The sequence below is a fragment of the Coptis chinensis genome, chromosome 3, assembly GCF_015680905.1.
Source record: "Coptis chinensis isolate HL-2020 chromosome 3, ASM1568090v1, whole genome shotgun sequence".
Lineage (NCBI taxonomy): Eukaryota > Viridiplantae > Streptophyta > Magnoliopsida > Ranunculales > Ranunculaceae > Coptis > Coptis chinensis.
The window spans coordinates 100,284,772-100,308,640 of record NC_141458.1 but is presented as its reverse complement, the minus strand read 5'-3'; the positions used below and the strand labels follow the sequence as shown (position 1 = coordinate 100,308,640).

At 38.6% G+C, this 23,869-nt stretch overlaps 2 protein-coding genes across 2 annotated transcripts; both read right to left on the bottom strand.

The window, feature by feature from the left end:
- Positions 1 to 7,873: 7,873 nt before the first annotated feature.
- On the bottom strand, positions 7,874 to 9,790 carry LOC147512134 (protein FAR-RED IMPAIRED RESPONSE 1-like). The gene is made up of 4 exons (XM_086598658.1): positions 8,846 to 9,790; positions 8,150 to 8,722; positions 8,010 to 8,072; positions 7,874 to 7,921 (listed from the first exon to the last, which is right to left on the bottom strand). Exons 1-4 carry the CDS (start codon positions 9,788 to 9,790, stop codon positions 7,874 to 7,876), a joined length of 1,629 nt encoding a protein of 542 aa, XP_086454784.1.
- A 15-nt stretch (positions 9,791 to 9,805) lies between these two features.
- Positions 9,806 to 10,474, bottom strand: LOC147512133 (protein FAR-RED IMPAIRED RESPONSE 1-like). The gene has a single exon (XM_086598657.1). It carries the CDS (start codon positions 10,472 to 10,474, stop codon positions 9,806 to 9,808), a length of 669 nt encoding a protein of 222 aa, XP_086454783.1.
- Between the last annotated feature and the right edge of the window lie 13,395 nt (positions 10,475 to 23,869).

Here is a 23,869-nt window from a genome sequence, read left to right as displayed (position 1 = left end):
TTGATTGGCTATAAGATCAGTGAAAGAGAAAGCCATATACTTTATTATATGGTATCCTTTAAGAAGTTATATATATTATTGATGCTTTTGCGCAAGATGGGTAACACTTAGTTATATATATGTTATGTTAATATGTTATATATATTTGTTCTTCCTTTATTTCGTTCCTGACCAGCTTTTTATTTTATTCCAAAGGCCAATGCATTATACAACTTTGCACGATTTGTCAGCATAATGAGTGTTACGCTTGGCATTTTCTCTACCATACTCTGTCAATAATTTGCCATGTTCCACTAAATTTTACACTTTTTCAGTGATGTACTTCTTTAAGACAGTCACACCCAATTTAGTTGAGAAAATTTGAAGAGTGAAACTGTGAAAGAAGCTGCACCTGCGAGTTTTGCCTATGCTGATCTGTAGACCATGGAAAGGATAGCTATGATATTGGATCAGGCTTTGGACATTTTGCTATAGCAACTGAAGATGTAAGTTTTGTTTGAGTTGGAGATTAGAATGATTATATAGTCGTCGATATATATGGAAACTTGAATTTCTTAACTTCATTCATTTACAGATTCATGAATTGGTTGAAAATGTGAGCCAAAGAAGGAAAGGTCATAGGTGAACCTGGTGCAGTTTTAGGTGGGGAGACAGTCATAGCTTTTGTGAAGGATCCGAATGACTATACTTTTGAGCTAATCCAGAGGGGATCGACTCCAGAGCCACTATGTCAAGTTATGCTTCGTGTGACTGATCTGGACCGTGCAATTAAGTTTTATGAGAAGGTAGTGTCTGACTCTGTGATGCTTGGTCCATGTCCTCCATATCCCCTTGGACAGTCAGAAGTGATTTGGTAAGAAAAAAATATTTTGCGAGTTTTGTTGTTATTTTTTTTTTATTAATATATAGGCCCCATTTTTGGGAGCTTGCATAGGGCCCCTTGAAACCTAGGGCCGGCCCTGATTGTAGAATGTTGACAGATCTATAGTCTGTCAACTCCCATCGGTCAGCCATGCATATACAGGATTTTTTTTCCAAAAAAAACAAATAATTGGAGGAGAAGGCTGCAGCTCCTCGTACCCAACTCCTAGGTCTGCCCCTGCCTCAGAAGATGTATGTGAATGTTAGTGTTACAGTGTTACTACAATTTCTTATTTTTAGAGTTGCAATTGCCAATGTTCTTAGTGTGTTTTTCACTTTTTCGTCATAGTAACCATTTTTTATATTTTGTTAGCCTTTAAATAAAATGGGAAAAAAATAAAAAAGTAAAAACCTTTATGGTTTGAAACTTTGAACTAAGCGGATGAAATTTTCCAACCGGATGGGCCTACGCTTGAATTTGGTAATTAAATACCCAAAATAAAAATTGAATCTAAGAACTTTGGGCCGAACATCGTGGCTGTCAGAACTCTTATTTCGCTACCGTCTAAGTACCGGAGGAACTTCTAGTCCTGTTAGTTCTAGTTCTACCACAATTAGTAGGAGAAGTCCAACTAGGCTTAGTAAAGCCGAATTGCTTCTGTCGTTCTTCGCTATAAATAATTACATACATAAACAGGATTAGCAACTATTCTTTAAGAAAAGTGTTTGAAGTTACAAATTGAACAAGAGAAAGAACTATTCATTCATCAGTTCAACATCGAGATGGAAGCAGCAATTGAAGAAGAAGAAGAAGAAGTGTCTATGTTTGAACCCTTCAGGGCTAAAACCTTCCAGTCTTACGATTTCAATGTTGAATTCTCCGATTATGATCCTAATATTCCCGAGTCAGAAAAGAAACCTGTCGAAGCAATCTTGCAGGTTCACGTCGATTCTGTGGATCTAATAACAACACGAACAAGTGAAAACTATGTATTTATTGAACAACGTTCTGACTCCACTACTACCGAAAATTTTAACCTAGACTTTCCATTGTTAAACGCTCTTGAAAGGTGTGAAGTTTTGTTCAAATATCATTGCAACAAATATGCATCCGAGGACGTTATTTCTCCTGCTGCGTGGGAAATACTCTGTGCAACTCTACCGCGTTCCATGCATATAAACGCATGGAGAGCTTCGAACCAGCAAGGAAGGATTAAGAGTATGACAATACGTTTGGTTTTCAAGGTTGTTAATATACTTATGCTACCCTACGTACTTTTTGACGGTATGTTTGATACTAGCCCTCAATGTCCTTTACTCTCTGCGGCGTCATCTGCTGTTGCATCATTAGAGACCAGAAAATATGTTGAGAAGGAAAATTCTGAAGAAGGCAGTTGTCCAGTTTGTTTAGATGAGTTCTGTGAGGGGATCGAGGTTACCCTAATGCCTTGCAAACACGTGTTTCATAATGGATGCATCAAAGAATGGCTACAGACTAATCACACTTGCCCTTTATGTAGGCATGAGCTACCACTATCATCAGGCGCTTCTGAAGAAGAAGAAGAATGTTAATCTTCAGTTTCTTACCGTTCTAGAAATTTTTACTTATAACTGTAGATAAACTTAGTTCCCACTTAGTTTCTTTATTCTAATGAATATTAATATCAATCGATATGAATTTTTGCAAACTAGTTTATTTAATTTTTCGATCACTAGATCTTGATGAAATTACAATGTTAACAATTTTAAAACAATACAAAGTTAACACCCACTTTCTAGAGCTCTGATCCTATTTTCTAAATAAATGTTGCCGAAGTGGGATACCAGGACATATCAATGCCTGTCGCCAGCCGCAGCGTCTCTTTGGTGCTGCTTACAGTCTACTGTGGTAATTATAGTTGCCCTCTCTTTCTCTACTGAAATGGCAGAAACTCGAAGTGGGTGTTAACATTGTATTGTTAAACAGGCAAAACACAGAATGGTAAACTTAAAAGGCATACTTAAGAGTTAGAGGTGATTAAATTCTGAAATTTACTTTTAGACCAAGATCCACCTAGTTAAAAAGCCTGGGCGAACTTTGAGAAAAATGAGATAAGAATACCTCTGACAAGTCGATGAGCCTCCGTTGGCAAAGCTAAGGAAATTGCAGTCTCAAAGAAACATATAACTTACCCACGTGGTTTATGCAACCAACCAATCACCATCGAACTGAAAAAAATTGCCTAGATTACATTCTACAATTCCACATTCGTAGAACCATCTTTGGAAGATATATTCGAACCTTGAGTACCCAACTTAATTTGGTACTCCTAAAAGAGTTTGGGTTCCTCGTGCTGAAACTTGATCACATACTTTGCCAAAAACACATCTTCTGCTTCTCTTAATGCGACAAATAACATTATAACTTAGTAGACCCTTTGAGATCAGCATTTGAAGAACATAACATCTTGGAAAGACTCTATTTTACAAGCTTAAATCAATAGCAGTCGTGTTCCTGGCAAAATCATCTCGAGTCCAATTCAGGGTATTCATGAAGAAATCCAGTGCTACATTGATCTTCTTCACTGAAACGGCCATTACGTAGGGGTGCTTCTTGAACATGGAAATAACCTCATCTTCTGACCAGCCAAAACTCCTGTAAGCCTCCAATTCCAAGTCCCATATAGGCTTCTTTATCCCAACAAGCACATGTAATCCACTAACGAACACCTTACTTAAAGGACTAAAATCCATATTCTTGAGTTTTAATAAACTTGCGTTAAGCTTGTATTATCAGATAATGCTTTCAAGAATATATCAGATTCACAGCCATCCTTAATCCTTATGCCCAACAACAAAATCTTCAGTAGTTACTTTACTTTGGTACAACTTCAAAAGTTCCGGCACCTCATTTTGATATCTGATGACAAACCTCTCCAAGAACGCATTTTCAACTAGTCTTAATGCTCCGCCCATTTCACTCTTGTTTATCAAGCCCTTTGAAATAAGAGGTTGAAGAACAAAGTTTCTAGGGACAATTCTCTTTTCCATGCTTAGTAATATAACAATTGGATTTTTGGAAATGTCATCACGGCTCCAATTAAGGCTATTCTTGAAAAAATCCAGTGTTGAAGTGATATTCTTAACTGAAATGGCCATAACAAAGGGCTGCTTCTTGAACAACAAGGAGAGAACCTCGTCTCTTGACCAGCCAAAACTCCTATAAACCTCCAATTTCAAGTCCCACATAGGCTTCTTCATCCCCGCAAGCACATGTAACCCTCTAAGGAACACCTTACTTGAAGGACTAAAACCCATATTCTTGAGTTGTAATACACTTGCATTAAGCTTGTCCGATTGAAGATATAGAACTCAAGGGTTCTTGATAATCGATTTTGAGATCAAAGATTTCGGCATACCATGATCTTGCAGGAGGGCTATGTTTGGTGCCATTCTGCCCTGTATATCAGTGGACCACTTTAAACGTTTAAGAATAACAGTGAAGTCATCATCTGTGGGGACAAGGCTTCTAAGGAAATTGATGGAAGGGATGATAGAATTCTCTAAGCTTCCCATAAAGAGACGTTTATCATTCGAGATGAGTTTATTGAAATATTCAAGCTTTGGTTTCAAGATTTTCTCTGGAGAGGCTCGGAGAAGTCGAGGGAGGGAGGGTAGAGATGATTTTTGAAATGTGGGCATCAGTAAAACCATAGGATTTGAAGAGGGAGACAACTGACTCTGCTCTAGTTGTTGTGGATTTATCGAGCACAATGTATTTGGAAGCTTTGAGAGCTGATTCTTGGGATAACCCACATGAGTTTACGAGGTATTCTTCTGTGAATATTTTTGAGACGAAACTAGAGATGCATCTTGAATTTGGAGCAGTCCTGTTTCTAATCAAATTTCTACGAACAAAATGATAAAACATTGTAGAGAAAAGAAACTATGAATTGGATAGTTGTTGCAACTCACAGAACCCAGTGATCAGTAACCTTCTTGCCACTTTATGAGATGATTGAGAACCTGGGAAGAAACCCCTCCCTTCTTGCCACAAAATCAAAACACACAAAGTGATCTTATGGGGCTTGCTAAACCTAGGAAAGAAGAGGAAATGATCTTATGGGGCTGTTTGGACGTTGGAAGGGCCTATAGATTAGAAAGTCTAACTATCCAGTAGTGGTCAAATTGATTGGTACATGAATTAGCTTACCAAGCCTTTCACAACATATAAATTTCGTGGCATAAAAGCATTGATGGAGGAATTATGGAAATATGGAATGGTACGCTTCTCTAGCTTGATGTCAAAAAGTTGAGTCCTGAGTTTACCAGGATTAACCACCACGCACTTTCTTGAGCTCTAACCCTATTTTCCAAACAGTAATACTACATTGACACAGGATATCGACACAGTCAACCAACACACTGAGGTGGCTGGTGATGTGTCATGTCCACGTAGCAAAAGTCAAACATACCATTTTTCTTTTCGTTTCTGCGATAAAAAAACCCTTACCTTCTCGCCGCTCTCTCTCTCCTCCGCTACTACCGGAAATAAAAAATTGGAATAACCCAAATTCATTCTCCCAAAATTTCCACCCCAAAATCAAACCCAAATAGGTTGATGTAGTGTCGACAAAGAACATTCCGTTTGTATCTCGTCATGACTCATCATGTCTGAAGAAGATGGTTTCCTCATTTGATGATATCACTATTTTTTTTATTGCAGAGTAAGGAAGAGTATGAAGCTTCTGTTTGTTTATGTGGAAGTCAAATCTGTTGCGGTAGCTATTTGAATTTGATTGGAGAAGGGGCTTATCAAAAGGTACAATATGAGTGGTTTTCATCAGAATTTCCCATATGGTGTTGTGGATACTGAGTTTGTATAATTTGCCTAACTGAAAGGATAATACTATGTTTTAGCTTATTCATTTTTATTTATTTTTTCTTTAATCACCATTCTGCACTGAAGGAGCGCTTGAAAAGTATTATGTTTTCAAAATGGTCAAGTGAATTCTGAGTGTAATAGCCACTTATTTTTTTCCCACCAGGTCCTTATGGAGTGTCATGGAATGCTGGACCGGCATTGGCTGATGCTAGAATCTTGTGAGTTGAACTATGTATCTAAAGAAGATTATTTTGATTTGGGTATATTTTCCCTATATTCACTTAGATTAACATAAATTATAATGAGTATATATCTTCTTTAATTAAAACATCAAGTTCAGCCAGCCATCATCTTCTCAACCTTTGGTAGAAAAGGTTTCTTAGCCATAAACTTGTATCTTTTTTACCTTTAAATTTTTGGATAGGTTGTGCAAGTTCTCTTTCCAATCGTAATCACTGGATAAGGAGGCACAGCTATTAATTGTGAATACTTTTCACGCACCAATATTCTTGTTAAATGGTGTTCCAGAAACCATTAATTGAATATATTGATAGATAATGATGCAACAGAGCGGTAGTTTCATTCTTATTGGATCCATGATCTGATTTGTATTTGTATATTTTAGGTGAGATACGTAATGAGATGTATATACCATGACCAAAAAAGCTCCTCCCCCAATCAAGAAACTGAATCTCGAAGAGGTAGTTTCCGATCCTCTAGAAAGGAGAGGGTTCACTTGTTGAGGAACTTCTTGAGTGCATGGTTTCTCATCTGAGAGGAATCCTTGTTAAATGACCTTAGGTCCAAAATACATGGTCACGACCCATCAGGCTCTAATGATCTTATGGGAGAACTTCAAAATTCTTTATTGTGGTAAGTAGCATAAGCTCCTTTTCTTGTTGCACTCATTGTATAACACTCTTGTTTGTAATTGTGATTATGAACATGCAGATTTATGTTTAGAGCGTCAGAAGTATGGTTGTCTTTTGTGTGTGTGTGTCTGTATCTGTGTGCTCACAATACCCTTTTATGGCAGGAGAAGCAGTCCCAGAGACCGTGGCTGAAAGACAGAATATGGTCTTTTAAGAGTGCCCTTCAAGTTTTTGGTAGTCCGATGCTAGATGACGTTGTGAATAAATCTTCCCTGGACAATGAAATGGTGCTTTGGTTGAAGAATAGACCTCCAATATTTCAGGCCATGTGGGACAGATGACCCGTCTTGTTTGTGAGAGGCTGCAGGGATGTTGCTAATTGACCCAGCCATTTTGTTTTGAAATGATTATTCTATTTATGTTACAACTACCCGTTGTATTGTGGGAGTTGGTAATCATTTTAAAACATCGTCCTTTGTGCTCCTCTTCATTCAAATGTATAGTTCTAGTTCTCTCTGTAATTTGTATCCATTATTTAGAAACAATGGTTATTTAGTTTTATGTTTTTTTGTTCTCATTAAAATATTCGTTTATATAATAAAATTCAAAGGCAATTTTCAATTGCCAATTTCAAGCCAGACTTGTAATGCTAATTGTTTTTTTTTGAGAAGTTGGTGCATTTATAAAACAAGAACGTAATATGCTTGTATTTGGTGAAATTGATCAGTTGTTACAGACTGTAGTGCATAGAAAGTTACAGGCTAGAGCTATCATTGCCCCTTTCGGAAGTTTTACAATACAAATTTGAAATCATGGTTATTGACATTACAAATTACAAGCTGCAGTACAATATAGTTTGGACGGTTTCTGACAGTGTGGTTTTAATTTTAATTTCTGACAGTGCAATATCCTTGACTAGGAAGCAACAAATGTAAAAGCAGAAATGACGGACTAAGAGAATAAACACTAAGGTTACCTAGAATGAAATATGTGAAGAATCAACAACAATCTTTTTCCAAATAACCAAAGGTCTCTAACATGATTCACAATTCACACACAAGTTCAGTGAAACACAAACAGCTATGACACGGCCAGCAAACTTGTGTCTATCTTCTGAAACTGATACTTAAAATTCTCTGCCATGCTAAGAGACAAAACTCAAGTGCAAATAGACAAACTCAAGTGCAAAGAGACAAACTGCTCTCGTTCTTTCCCTATCACACGTACGTCTTCCATACAGTTTACTCGACTAACTTTCATTCTTCATTCATGCCTACTAAATGCTTCCACCAAACTCCATAAGTTCTGCTCCACCAATCGTATCCTACGTACCAAGAATATAAATCCAATTCATTGAAACAACTTTAAAAAAAAAAAAACAACAACAACAATAAACTATGATAAATAGAAACCTTTAATGGAATACTTTCTTGTGTCTCGCTAGACTCCATAACTTCCGATCCACCAATTGGGTCCTACATATAACGTAAAATTCATACAAATACGCAAATAGCTAAAAAAAAAAGTAAAATCATTAAGGTTGTTTGCTAACCTTCTCCAAACCTAAATCATTAATTGTTTTTTCAATTGCGCTCGTCCCTTTCTTCTTCTTTCCTTGGTTCATTTTAGTGACTTGTTCTCGCTTCCCCTCTTTCTTCTTCTTTTCTTGCAACTTTTTAACAGCTTGTTCTACCTTGCTTGTCTTCCGCTTGAAAGGTGGACGGCCTGCACCACAAACTGATTGAGGACTACGAATAAGGCCATTATCCTTAGTTGTAGTATGAACATTACCACTAGTTTCACATCCAGTAGGCTGATCACTTCCATATGCAATAGGCTGATCACTTCCACATGTAGTAGGCTGACTACTCGCACATGCTTCTTCGCCTTTCTTTAGTTCATTATTCAAGCCCTTAATCCACTTCATAACAATATTTGTCTTATCTTCATTGTCGATTGCCAAGTCTGCTGTTTCATAGAAGGCATTACACATCCTATCAAAACGTTCATTCTCAGGGTTTTGCATCCAATCAAAGTAACTGATTTTAACCTTTGTATGACACCTCTTTACATTTTTCCTCCATCGATGAAGAATGTACTTTTCAGGTATATTTTGAATCTTTTTCTGAATCAATACGACAATAATGTGTTTACATAAGATTCCTCTAAACTCAAACAAACGACAATTGCACTTGATGTCACTGTCATCTGGGTTAAAGCAAACTGTAAAAGTAAGTTGTAGATTTACCTCTCCAACCATAACATCTTCGGAAATTTCATACGCCTCAATGCCACATTCCTTTTTAACTGAAGACACGTCACAGTAGAGCTTCCCGGTTAACTCCTTCTGAAATTCCTTGAATTTTGCAGTTGTATGAGCATCCTGAAATTGTTTCTCAATTTTAATACATGGGACTCGGGAGTTGAAGGAATTAAAATCTTCTTGGTTTTCTTTTTCTGCCTTGTTCCATAATGCATTCTCATATTGCTCAACAAATTGCTTCAATGTAGTCTTCGAATTGATGTACCCGTCAAAAAATGCATTCATGCTCTCACTTCTTTGAGTACTTGACATTCCCGCCCAAAAAATATCTTTTACAAACGCAGGAACCCAACGACGACTCTCCTTATACAAACCATCTAACCATTTATTTTCCTTAAGATCATACTTCTCAATAAACTTATTCCATCTTCCTTCGAATTCAGTGGTTGTTAAGGAATTATAAACAGCTTGTTGTATCTCAAACTTAATTGACTCGTACTTCTTATGAGCCCGTAATTTTTGAGGTAACTTTTTCATGATGTGCCATATACACCACCTATGTCGTGCATTCGGAAACACAATTTCTATAGCATTTTGCATGGCTTTGTCCTGGTATGTAATTATTGCATTAGGAGCACGACCACCCATACAACCAAGCCAAGTCTGAAAAACCCAAGAAAAAGTCTTGGTGTCTTCACGAGATATTAAAGCACAACCCAACAAGATTGACTGACCGTGATGATTCACACCCACAAAAGGAGCAAACGACATGTCATACTTATTAGTTAAGTAAGTTGTGTCGAACGTGATCACATCACCGAACTCCTCATATGCTGCTTTGCTCCTTGCATCTGCCCAAAATAAATTCCTTATTCTACCATCGTCATCTAAATCCATTAGGAAGTAGAAATTAGAATTATCTGCTTGCATTATTGCGAAGTAGTTCTAAACAACTGCAGCATCCCCATTGCCAAGCCTTAACCGTCTGGATTTCTCGACATAATTGCGACAATCTTTACCTAAATACGGTAGTTTATCAAGTCCACCCGCTTCCACCGCCAAAGAAGAATAGCTTTTGTTTGGCCGAATACACACTTGATCATTTATCTCAAGTTTTCTTTTAACACGTCGGTTCAATTTACGATTTCTTATGAAATATCGTGATTTTCCTGGACTCAAACCATGATTATGATCAAGTACTACAGATGTTACCTTCCACTTTCCATCAGAATCTAAAGCAGCTCTAAGCTTTGCATTGCATTGAGTTTTGGTAACTGGATCCAATTTAAAAGCATTTCTTGAAGTGCTCTCTATCGTGCTTGATCGAGAACATGCAAAAAGCACCCATCTAACCACCCCATCATCTCCCTTCGACGAAGACCTTTTCTTTACTGGAAACCCATTCTCATAACCGTATTTAGTGTAATATTCAAACAATCCTTCGACAGTATCAAACACCATTCCTATTTCCGGATCTCCCACTTTTTTGTCTTGAACAAATTCATTCTCCATACCCACATCAACACCAATTGTTTCTTCCAATTCTCTATCACTGATGCCCTTCTCATACATTCTCATACTTATATCGTCAAATTCAGAAATTTTTGACTCCATTCCTAAAAACAAGAAGTAAACAATTGCAAATAAGGAGAAAGTGCGTTTTTTGATTGGTGCAAATTAATAGTTAGAGAGAGTGCGTGGGGTCTGAGTTGTGTTTGAGAAATAAAAAGAGAAGAAGATAAGAAGGGTTTTTGGATTAAAACAAAGAAAATAGAAAAAATAAGAAATCCAAAATTGTTGAGTTTGACTTTTCTTAGGTGGACATGACACGTCACCAGCCACCTCAGTGTGTTGGTTGACTGTGTCAAAATAATGTGTCAGCGTAGAATTACTCATTTTCCAAACCAGCTAGCTATTGACATAGATATATTGGATTTGGGCAGATCACCATCTTTCTCTACCTGCGCCGCAATGAAAATGTTCAATAAATGGCACATGTATGACGTATGCAAGCAATTAATTTAACAATGAGAATTGTCTGTTCGATCTTTAGTTAAGTGTTGTAGATGTTTGGTATTCTAGAGGTTAACGACCAGATGTTATGTTTAATAGGGAATGACTGTACTCTTCTTGGGATTAGAATTGCCTACGTACTATGCTATAAATATCGGATATCTCGGCCGATTAATCGCGTATCACTTGTAAACCGATTAGTTTTTACCGATTTTTTAAACTTTTTCTCACCGAACCGATTTAATCACCGAATTGACCGATTAATAGGCCGAGACGACCGATTTCTTGTTAAATCGAGAAAAAAAAATATTGAAAATATTAGTTCCCCATCCAAAAAAATATGTAAAATTAACGAATTGGATTCTTAAACCGTATTAATAATAATAGAACCCAATCAATACACAAAGCTAAGAGTTTACTTATTTACCCCTCCTTAACGAAAGTTAAATATACAAATTATTGTATTATCTCTCTAATAAATATTATTGCTTCTCAATCCCTTATTCCTTTAAATATTTAACATAATTTTTGTGTTTGACATATTGGTAATACTCCAAAATTGAGCTAGTTAGATGTGATTATGGGAATTTGATATTTTTTGTTGTATCTTGGATCACTATTCAAAAATATTTTGTATGATTATACTATTATATATTTTGAAAACATCAAATATATACATCCGATATAACCGATTAAATCATCGATTAATCACCGATTAACCGATTAATCGCATATCGCTCCTCGACCAATTAGTTTCAAAAATCGATTTTAACTGCTTAGCCTATGTATCAAGTTTCTTGGGGTAAACCTGAATTAAGCTTTACGTAGTTCATCTCTCTCTACTTATAGATGTTTGAGCTGACTTTCCTTATTTGCTCCAGGCCGTTATGAAGTGTAGATCCACCTTATGTGCTATCTTGATGATTCGTAATTACTCTAATGTTACAAAGTAAATGTCTCCTTGATTGTTGCGTTGACTGAGCTCCAGAATTATGCTAGTTGATTTGTTTCCATAAATGGCTGTAATTGATGTTGGGGACGACCTGAGTTTGGGTTGTTGGTACGTTCTAATGGATAGTTACGTGCTGATGGATTGGTACGACTTGGTGTGTGGACACGTGTACTGTAGTATAGAACGGAGGGTAGTTACACAGCCCCCTTTATTTTAGACGTTTGTGGACAGCTGTGGTGGAAAAAGGACGGGTAAAATAAAGCTTTACAACATGTGTCGGACAGCTGGTTATTTTAATTAGGTTTTGAAAAATGTGCGGGAACTATTGGACTGGATTCGTGGGCCCAAAATCACGGCGGTTTGTGTGCGAGTTATCATTGCATTTGTGGGAATACAAAAAAGTTTGTTTTTCTAGAGGATTGTGCTGCCAAATGGTTTTTTGTGTGGGAAAGGTCTTTCGTCTCTTCATTCTACCAGTTCAACGAAGAAAAAGCAGAGAGAAAAAAAAGAAAAACTAAACAACCTTTCTCGTTCTTTTGATTTCCAGGTGCGTTTCTTTGAAAAAAATTTGATATTTGTTTCTTTGTTTTGATTTCATAATGTCTATGATTAGTGATAGTTTGAGTGGGGAAATGGAGGTAGATCAGTGGAGAGAGAGAACGGTAAATGATGGGGGTGATGAAGTTAGAGTTCGTAGTGGAGATGGGGCTTCATCGTCTTCTTCAGTGGAGATGATGGCTGAGGAGGTGGGTGCTAGGTGCTTTATGCTGATCTGAAGGAGGAGTTTGGTTGGGTAGATGCCGACCTGGAGATGTACGACCTGGGTGAGGAGAGGAGGATATATAACGATGATTATGTTCCTTTGGATGGGGGAGTGGTGGTTTGTTATGGGCAGTTGTAGGCTGGGATGAGGTTGCCATTTTCCCATCTTACTGTTGAGGTTTTGAACTATTGTGAAAAAGCATCATGCCAGTTCGTAGGGAATAGTTGGAGGATTCTCCATGTTTTGGATTTGTTGAATGAGCGGGGTTATAATATCCGCTTAGGGGATGTGTTGGAGCATTTTTCTATGAAGAGATCGTCTGCAATGAACTGTAGTTTGTGATAAGCACCCAAAACTGTACTATAAACCCCATAGAGACATAATATTTCGGTTAATTTTGTGTTTAATAATAATAAAATAATCGTATTTTTGTGTTTTTGCAGGTTGGAGCAACTAACGTACAAATAATGATAAATCCAACATTTAAACACGGAATAGGGAGTGTACATAAGCTTTCCAATTTAGCTCATCTGAAGCCCAACAAATCCGCACAGAAGCATCAAACTTCCGAAGCTCCTACCTCTTGAACCAGGACTCCGAATGCGACAAGTGAGCTGCTCAAATGATCAGTGCGATGAACTCTACGCATAGACGGGAAGTTGTGAAATTACTAAAAGACCAAACCGCCACTGGACTGCACGTTGACCCACTATATGGGCCCACAAGATTTGATGAGTCATCATACAAGTCAAGAAAAAGGTGCAAATAATTGGTGCAAAAGTGACACCTTGCATGTAGTTAATAAAGTTAGATGAGATTAGGTGTTAATAGTGAAAAAAAGATAGGTGTCATTTTGTTGTGGATTGTATGGGTAAGAAAGAAGTAAATGTGGTTTGGTGTTTCACGTGGGAGAAAATGAGATTTCTCTCAAATGGAGAAGAAAACAAAACAAGGGGCGATGCACTACATTAATTTCCTTGACTCTTGTTCCATTTAAATTCCAAGTCTTTATCTTTTGGAGGGGAGTTTTTAGTTTTTTAGAAAAAGCTTGAAACATTGTTAATGGTGGGAACACTTTCTAGTTTCTAATAAAATTTCTCTTTTTTTACTTAGGTAATCAGTTTGTTTTACATTCATTCCTTTCTTTCTATCTCTTGTTACTTTCTATCTTGTAACTTGAAATCAATCCAAGGATCATGAGCTGAAATCCTCCAAGGTGGAGGATTAATGAAGCTCATAAGAGGATTCGTTAAAATTTCTTAGAAATAGGATTCACTACCTGGACTTAAGGGCACATATAGCACACTATCCCAAAATGGTAGTGTCCGGCCAAACTTGAGACCTGAAAATTTAGAAGGACTCGCGTGCGCCTCCCTTTGTATGCCTGGGCTAGTCGCGCGCGCGAGTTATCTCTAATATCTTATTTCCATAGTTAACAGGATTATGTTGTATGAGTCCAGGAGTTGAGATGGGATTTCAGAGATGAAACCCCAGTTCAACTTCTTATGCTAGGGAAATGGATTTAGAGATGAGTCCATTTCACTAGGGATCGACGATTAAGCCGGTTCGGGTTTGATAATGAACCCTAAACAACTTAGAGAAGGTAGTAATCTGACTTTAAGAGAAGTTTATAAGACCTCGTATGAGTGGAATGATCTTCCACCTTTTATTTCTCTTTGAATATCTTAGGAAAATCTTAGATTTTTATCGTCATTTGTTATATTTTGCATGTTTAAGCGTCCGTTAGGATTTAAATAACAAAACTAAACTTAGCTAGTAATCCAAATAAATCTTACTCACTAGTTTCCCTACTTAGAGTATAAAAAAGATGTAAGTGGTCATAGAATTTAGGTTGGTTCGAATCCCTACTCAACTAAACGCAAGAAGACGTGAGTAAGGACTTGAGTCTACTCTGAATGAAATAAAGATTTCGTATCTTTATACCAAAAAGTGATAGATATCAGTTTGCAGGTCGTAAGGGAGAAGTCGGTTGTGATTGTGGGGGTGAGTAAGGAGGAATAGGGACGTAGGCCGTTGTTGGTTGTGGGTAATTACACCACCTCTGGGTGTGAGTTGAATACCCTCTCTATAAAGTGGGCTGGTAGGTAGCTATTTTGTAGGTCATATATAAGTATTGTGTTTGATATGTTGTACGTTATGATATTTTTGTTTCCTTTTGTGCAGAGGTTTCCATTCGGGGTCGTCCTCATCTTGATGTTATAGAAAAGTTTGCTTATTTGAGTTGGGAGAAGAAACGAGCTTTGTTGGGGGAGGTTGCTCATTATTTTAAGAGGCGTGGTGGTGTGAAGATTAACAAGAAGAAATCTGAGCAGAAGAAAAGGGCTCAAAAGCTTGTTCTTGAGATCTCTGATTCTAGCTTAGTTAAGAAGATAAAGGGGGAGAGCCAAAGGAAGGCACCTATTTCTGGAGGGAGAATGGCTGGAGGGGCTGATGATAGCCGCTTCAGTGAGGATGGCTGGAGGAGCTGCTGATAGCCATTCTGTATCCAAACACTCTGAAGTGGGTGATAGTGAACGTTCTGCATCCAAACACTCTGAACTGGGTGATGTTGAACATTCTGGTCACGGTGGTGGGAGTACTGGTGGTAGTGGTGATGCTCCAACTCAGTTCTGGAGGCCTAATTTGAAAAGATGCTCTGAAGTGGTTGAGACGGAGGGGTCGAAGAAGTCCCGAACTGAGTCTGAGGAACTACCTAGTATTGGTGGAGGTCGTTTTTCTGTAGGTCGGGCTCCATTGAAGAGGATGGATCTGAAGGAACTTATTGTTGATGTGGCGGTTGCTGATACCCGGGGCAAGAAGAAGGCTATTGAGAATGAGCTTGTTGCCCAAAGTTGAAGGGGTCGGGGAGTACGACCCCAAGTGACAAGAGTGCTGATGACTTTCTAGATAGGCTTGCCACCTATGAAGACCCAGTGAGTGGGCTGAAGAAGTTTGTGAATAATGGGGACTGTAGTTTCAAGAACTATTTAGTTGCTGGAAGGTTGCTGGAGAGCGTTGCCCTGGATGGAGATAGTCACCAGTTTGATACTGGGAAGGACTTGGGGGTGAATATTAAAGACATGGATCGCTCCCTGTGCTTTGTAAGTGCCTTTCCGACCTGAGCATTGTTTTGTTCTTCACTTTTATTGCTTTGTGATTTACTTTGCATGTTGTCAGGTCCTTGGCTATGTATAGGAAGCTAAAAGAGATGTCCCTTATCTCCGATTTATACAAGGAGTTGGATGCTGCCAAGGAGGCCTATGACAAGGTGCTCGCTGTTCAGGAGGTGGAACGAGCTAAAGTGTCTGGGATGAGGTCGCAGGTCGCTGACCTTGATGGGAAGGTGGCTTTGTTGCAACCATTTCTTGATGCTTCCAGGGTGAAGGTTCAGCATTGGGTCGGTGAGTGTAAGAATGTGCAGGTCGTTCCTGAATGGGCTCAAAATGAATATAATGACCTGGTTGACTTGGTAGAGAGTGGTAATACTTACGTTATGGTGGACGACTTCCTGGAGCTAGAACGTAAGTATAAAACCCTTAAGAGGTCGGTTGAAAGTGGGGTAGCAACAGTAGCTGTGGAAAGTATTGTTGCAGATGCTAGTAGACGACCTGATCTACCATCCGACCTTGCTGTTGTTCCAGCCGTTCAGCCAACTGAAGAAGAGGTCTCCACAGAAGTTGTGAATATGAGTGGTGATTCGGCTGGGGGCCCTGTTAGTGAAGAGGGTGTCCCACTAGATCCTTTGAATGTGGAGAATCTTTCTCGTGTCCTCGACTGTGCTTTTTCTCTTTTTGTTATTGATGTGTTTGGATGATGGATGAAATGCTTGAACAATATTCTCTTTCTTGTTGTGGTTGATACTGATAACTGATATTGATAACTTTGATTTTTTATGATGGGGGTGCTGAGGTCATTTTCTTAGGATAATCTGGGGGCCTCTAGCATCCAACCAAATTTTGTAAGTAGTAAACTATTTAAATTACTTGTTGCATTTGTCGTAGTTTTGATTGCTTTTATTTGTTGTTTGATTCGTTGTATGACGACATGTGCTGCATAACGGTAGTCTTGATGACTTATTGAACTATGGTAGATCGCCTGATGTCCAAAGGTCGTAATTGTTTTTTGCATGACCTGGCTAGATGATCGTAGCTGTGACCTGGGTATCTTTTTGTGCGTTTGACTGGGTTGTTCCTTTTGGGGGAACTCCTATTGACTTATAACTAGCCTTTGATTGGTAGTTATAGTTGAGCCATGCTTAATCCTTTTGAAAAAGTATTAAGTTGGCTTTGGAGGTCCCATATGTTTGAATTTTGACTGATAATTGCGTGGAATTTTCAGTTGAATCATGTTTAACCTTGGTGTTGGTGTTAAGTTGATTTAGGGTCCTTTTGGGGGACCTTGGATTGGATTTGTAATGCCCGTATTTTTAAAAATATGTTTTTATCTATTTAATTAATTAATTTAATTATTTATTTTCAAAATTCGCTGGACCGGATTTGAGACACGTGGGCCTGGTTTCTGGGCCCGAGTCGGTGTTGGGCTTGGGTTTCGGACCCAAGTATATAAACACATTGTTCTGGAAAATAGGGTTCAGAGAATAATAAAATAATGAAAATGGAGGCAGAGCTTGAAGCTCGTTTGCTGGAGGTTGGAGCGCGACGAATCGGGCTAGGAGGATTCGTCGAGCTGTTAATAAAAGGTGAGTAGCTATTTTGCTATTTCACCGGATTTGTAGTTTAGATATATCGGCGTATACTGTTTCTGTTTTTTTTATACTGCTCATTATTCTGCTGTATTGGACTTCGTGCCATTTGTATCATTAAACTTTGTTGAATTTCGGATTTGTAATTAAACTGTCGAACTGGGGTACTGTGTCTATACTGTCGACATTGATATTGGGTCAATACTTTTAGTCGAACTGTGGATTTGGGGGAATTTGTTGGTTGAAATTCGTTGGTTGATGTCGGGCTTTCGAAGCTCTGTAAGAAGCTGACAGACGACGATAATGGCGTCACCCACGTAAATCGCTTTTATATAATTTAACTCCTTGTTTGGTTTGTAAACTCCTATTGTTGAAGTGTTGGGTATCTTGTATTGGATGTGGATGGTTGATTTGATGATTGGGTGGGCTGTTGGAACTTGGAGGAGACGTCAATGGCGTCGGCAGTTGAGGGCTTGGAGGTTCGGGTTGGGTGTTGATTACACCCCAAAGGTTTGGTTGAAGAGGGGGTGTGTTTGAGTGGGTGAGGGCGGTCGAATAAAATTTGTGGAAAGCTTGGAGAAGCCATTAATGGCGGCGGGATTGATTTCCAGATCTAGTTTGGTGAAGTTTGGATTTTAGGATTTGAGGTTTTAGCTTTTAGTAAAGTTGTAGGGGTTTTTGCAAGGATTAAAACCGATTGGTTTGTTTGGGTGGTCGATTGGAATTGTGGTGGTCGGTTTTGGTGGCTGTTGGTGGAGGGAGATGATGAACAGTACTTTCTCTTGGGCTTGGGCCTTAGTTGTTTGGTTGGGCCAAGTTCTAATTTTATGTGGGCCGAAATCTAATTTAAGTGGTTGGGCCCTTTTCTATTTGTTTTGTAATTTTTGGATCAGTTTAATTAAGTTTAGTTTGGGCCCAGTTTAAGTTAAGTTTTGGGACAGTTTTCTTTGTTTGTTTTCGGGCCGAACTCAGTTGTGTTTTGGGCCAGTTCAGTCTAAAGTTTTTGGGCCAGTTTCTAATATTGCTTGGGGCCAGTCCATAGGACTTAAAATAGATCTAAGTGGATCTTTAAATGTTTAGACTTCTGGGTTCTAAGGTTTGGGCTTGGCCAGTTGGGTCCGAACTATTACCTTAGTCATGAGCCCTTGAGCCATGCACATTGACCTTAGCCATGAACCATGGCTATGACCCTGAACCTGTCGAACATGGAAACGACAGTTTGACTTTGACCAGGACATGTTGACCTTTGACCATTGACGGTTGACTTTGACTTTGACCATGACATGTTGACTTTGACCTTTGACCGTTGACTATGAAATGTTGACTTTTCCAGTTTTTCACCTATTTGATTTGTATGGACAAATATAGTAATAAAATATTGTCGATATTATATAACTTGGTTGGTCATTATCTAATTTAGATTTGACGTGAGTAGTGTGTAAAACATATATATATTGGGCTTTGATTGTGGACTGTGGACTGTCTAATTGTGTTACGTTTTATGTTGTATATTATATGGACACATATAGTAATAAAATGCTGTGGAAGCTTGTATAAATTTGGTGGTCATTATCTAATTAAGATTTGACGTTGATATTGTGACATTATATAATATGTTGGGATATATATATATATATATATATATATATATATATATATATATATATATATATATATATATATATATATATATATATATATATATATATAATGCAATATGTTTGGGAGAAATAAATGTATAAACACTCCATTATTATATATGTGAGATGCTACTATGAGGTAGTATACGATTGGTGAATATTTGCCTACGGGATTGTGGCTTAGTGCAATAATGTATTTGACATGCATTGATATAGTGAAACGTTTATGAGTCATAAATGTATGACACCTGAATAAATTACGAACGAAAATCCTAGAAAACGACTACCACAACTCATGTGATCCGCCTGTGTGGCGATATTTGATATATAAGATGTTGATATATAAGATGTTGTATATATATGAGATGTTGATTGACCCATGTGTTGGGCAATGAAATTAATAATAGTGGCTTGATATATAAGATGTTGATATATAAGATGTTGTATATATATGAGATGTTGATTGACCCATGTGTTGGGCAATCGTAGGAATAGTGGCTTGATTATTCCGTTCGCAAAATAGAGCGAGATCGCAATATTTTATGCGAATAGTGGCATTACTTACATAATTGCTTCCGTGTGAGGATTTACCTGGTGTGCGGCATCCCGCTCAGGGTGGTTATGCACGGAGTGGTTCATTATGTAAGGGGAGGCATGTGGATGTACATGTTCGGCGTTGGGTAGCGATTGTGGTAGCCAGGGAAACTAGGTAAGACATAGATACGACGTGATTTTAGGGACACACAAAGAAAGCTTTAACTAATATAATTATGGTAATATGTTGGTAAATGATATATCTCTAGATAGATGATTGTATATGTTTGGTTGGTTAGTAGTTTAGTTATAACCTAAGGCGCCTCGTGGAGGAACTAAATGCCTTTTTATTATGCTTATGGTATGTTGTATTAGTTGTTGGAAGTTAAGGCGCCTCAGTGGAGGAACTACTTGCCTTAATTATTGTACTTAAGGATGTTATATTAGTCGTTGAAAGTTAAGGCGCCTCGGTGGAGGAACTAACTGCCGTATGGATTATGTATATATTTGTATAAGTATATGTTGTTGTTTTAGAGCTACTCACACAGCATTTTTATAATCTCAACCCGATTTGCATGTTTGCTTATCGGGTGTGTTCATTCAATGAACATAGTTGATAAGTTTTGACAGGTTTAGTGTTGAAGAAGAGTGGTTCTTTGCTTGTGGTTTTGCGTTATCGTGCATCATCTCGATTTGTTTTGTTTTCCTTGAGGTGATATAGAATTTCAGTCTAGACAATGTTTTTGTATTTTCATTTGTAAATTTTATTAAAGAGTTATTGAAAGGAGAGTTGTAACCTAATCTTATTTGTAAATCTTTGTCATGAAGAAGACTTTTGTTTAAGTTAAAATTTTTATTGGTTTTTAATTATCCGCATATTTAAACTGTTTATGGGTTTTTTTGGAAGTTGAGAGTGCGTCACACCTCGGAGATCGAAGAGTCGGGAACAAATAATGTTTTTCCAAATTCTGTCGAAATTCGGGATGTGACAGGATTGATTGATAATTAATCACTGTGTGATAATTGTAGTTGAGTCGTTCTTGACTTCGTCTTTGAGGTATGACCTGACATTCTGACGTCCTAGGTCGGGTTGCGTAGTGCGAGATGCATAATACTCATGTAATGCAAAAGATGACATTTGTACTCGAAATGTTGATGAAATTTTATTCATATTGACTGATACATTTGGAGAAAAATTATATTGATAAAATCGCTTGAGGAGAGCTGTATTCCAAGGTCGGGGAAGCATATCATCGAGCTGAGTTTTGATCCAGTATGCTCCATTTCCAACGACTTCGTCTACGATGTAGGGGCCTTCCCATGTTGGGTCGAGCTTGGCTGGAGATAGAGTCTTTTTGAGGACTAGGTCGCCAACTTGGAAAGATCTTGGGACGACCTTCTTGTTGTAAGATCGTTGGATTGTTTGGTGGTGCCGAGCTAGGGATATTGCAGCTGTTTCCCTTCGCTCTTCTAGGAGATCGACTTCTTTTGCCAAGATGGTGTCATTTTCTCATGATTCGACGATGTCAAAACTTGTGGTTGTGATTGTGAGTTCTGATGGTATGACTGCCTCTGTTCCGAAGCAAAGTGTGAAAAGAGATTCATTGGTACTGGCTCTGGCTGTTGTTCTGTATGCCCATAGAATGTTCTCGAGTTGCTCCAGCAATTGGGTTTTCTTGCTCTCCAACTTATTTTGGAGATTTTCCTTGATTGCTTTGTTGGTAGCCTCTGCTTGACCATTGCTTTGTGCATACCTAGGTGTAGAAAATGCTTGAATGATGTGCCATTTTTGTAGAAATGCCTTGACTTGTGAGCCAGCAAATTGAGTTCCGTTGTCTATGACAAAGGTGTAAGGGAGACCAAGGGTGTGTTTGTTAAATTTTAACTCATGGAAAGGAAAGGAAATAAAATGGGTGGTCCACTATGGAATGGAATGGAATGGAATGGAAAGAAAATAATTTTAAATGGTATGTGTTTGGTAAACTGGGGAAAGGAAAGTAAAAACTGGGGAAAGGAATAATCATGTTTGTTTGCAAAAGCTATGGAAAGGAATAATTGTATTGTTAGGTCATGGGTGTATTAGTAGTAAGTTCCTATCTATCTATTTTCTTTCCTTTCCTTTCCATAAAATTTTCAGGGGTTAGTTAAGGACACAAAACCTTTTCCATTTCCATGATTTTGTTTCCATATGGAAAAGCCCATTTCCTTTCCATGGGTAAACAAACGCTTTAAAAACTATGGACAAGGTGGACCACTCTTATTTTCCTTTCCTTTCCATAGTGTTTCCATCATAACAAACACACCCCAAATCTTGTGATGATATTGGTCCATGTGAAGTTGATGACATGGACTTCTTTGACTTGGACTAGTGGGATTGCTTCCACCCATTTGGTGAAGTAATCTGTGGCTGCTAGGACGTATTTGAGTCATGTTTTCTTTTGTGGGATGAATTGTTCCATGATGTTTAGCCCCCACATATGAAAGGGTCATGGGCTGGCTATGTTGATCAACTCTCGTGCTGGACTCAGATGGTTGTGTCTAAATGTTTGACATTGGTGGCATTTGATAACATATGTCTTTACCTCAATGTGCATGCCTGGCCAATAATACCCTTGGGCGATTGCTTTGTAAGCCAAAGATTTTGCTCCTGCATGGTTGTTGCATTCGCCTTTGTGAATCTCATCAAAGATGAGTTGGCCTTCGCGTGGATTTATGCACCTTAGGTGAGGTATTCCTGCGGATTTACGGAACAATCATCTGTTGATTACAGTGTATCTCGGAGCTCGGAATTTTATGGCACGAATGTTCTTTGCTTCTGTTGGGAGTTCGCCATGTAGGGTAAATTACAGAAATGGGCCCATCCAAGATTGAGTGACCTCTTGTTCGGATGAGGGCTGAAAGTCTGTGAGGTTGTTTACACTATCTTGTTGGTATGCAGGCCTCTCCAGGATGTCAATATAGACTGTGGTTGGACATGTCTCTTGGGTCTTCGAGGCTAGGAAGGCCAGGCTGTCTGCATGTCTGTTGTCCTCTCGAGGAATGTGTTATAAGGAAAATGTTTTGAACGAGCTGATGATGTTATTGACGACCTGGGTGTATTTGGCCAGGTTTGCTCCGTTTGTTACATACTTTTTGGTGAGTTGCTTGACGATTAGCTGTGAATCACTGTGAGTTTTGAGTTTATGGATTTGTAGCTGTTGTGCCATGTGGTGGCCTGTGATTAATGCTTCATATTCCACTTCATTGTTGGATGTTGTGAAGTCAATCTTGATTGACTTCTGTAGCTGTGTTCTTTTGGTGAAGTTAACACAGCCCCCAGTCCACTACCACTATTGTTGCATGCTCTATCTACGTAGAGGTGCCATGTGTCTGGGGTGGTTGGTTGATAAAATGAAGTGATTGGCTCGGGTTCCCAGTTGACGTCTTCGACGGGGAAGTCTGCCAAGAAATCAGCAACGACTTGCGAGACGTTCTGGGAACGAAGTCGATGTGGTGTTCTCCGAGCTCTTCAACCCATTTGGCCATGCGAGCTGTTTTGTTGCTAGAAATCAAGACTTATTTGATTGGTACATCTGTGATGACTTTGATGCTGTGAGTTTGGAAGTAAGGTCGGAACTTCCGAGCTGAGTACAACAAAGACATCATCGTTTTCTCCATTGGGGAGTAATACTTTTCTGAATCTGCTAACATCTTGCTGGTGAAGTAGACTGACTTTTTGATTCCTTCGTGTTTGCGAAAGAGAACTGAGCTGATAGCGAAGTCGATAGTTGCAAGCTAAAGCCCCAGTGTCTCTCCTTCAGTTGGTTTGGACATGACTGGTGGAGTTGACAAGTAAGCTTTCAGGTTGTTGAAAGCTTTGTGGTATTCGTTTGTCTATGTGAATGTTGCGCCTTTCTTGAGTATTTGCAGGAATGGTTTGCACTTGTTAGATGCATGAGAGATGAATTTGTTGAGGGCAGAGACCATGCCAGATAACTTGTAGATTTGTTGCTTGGAGGTCAGTTCTGGCATCTCGAGGAGAGCTCGTATCTGTTATGGGTTTGCTTCGATGCGCCTTTGTGAGATGAGGTATCCTAGGAATTTCCCTGAGGCTACCCCGAATACACATTTTGCTGGGTTGAGCTTCATTTTGTTTTGGCGTAGTCTTTCAAAGGCTTCCTGTAAGTGAAAAATGTGATCTTTAGCCTTTTCGCTCTTGACTACCATATCGTATATGTAGACTTCCATAGTGTCGCCCAGCAAGTCTTTGAACATCTTTGTGACTAGTCTTTGGTAGGTCGCGTCTGCGTTCTTCAAGTCGAATGGTAGGACGTTGTAGCAGAACATTCCCTGTTCGGTTATGAAGGACGTCTTTTTCTGGTCTTCCTCTGCAAGTGGTATTTGATTGTATCCACTGTATGCGTCC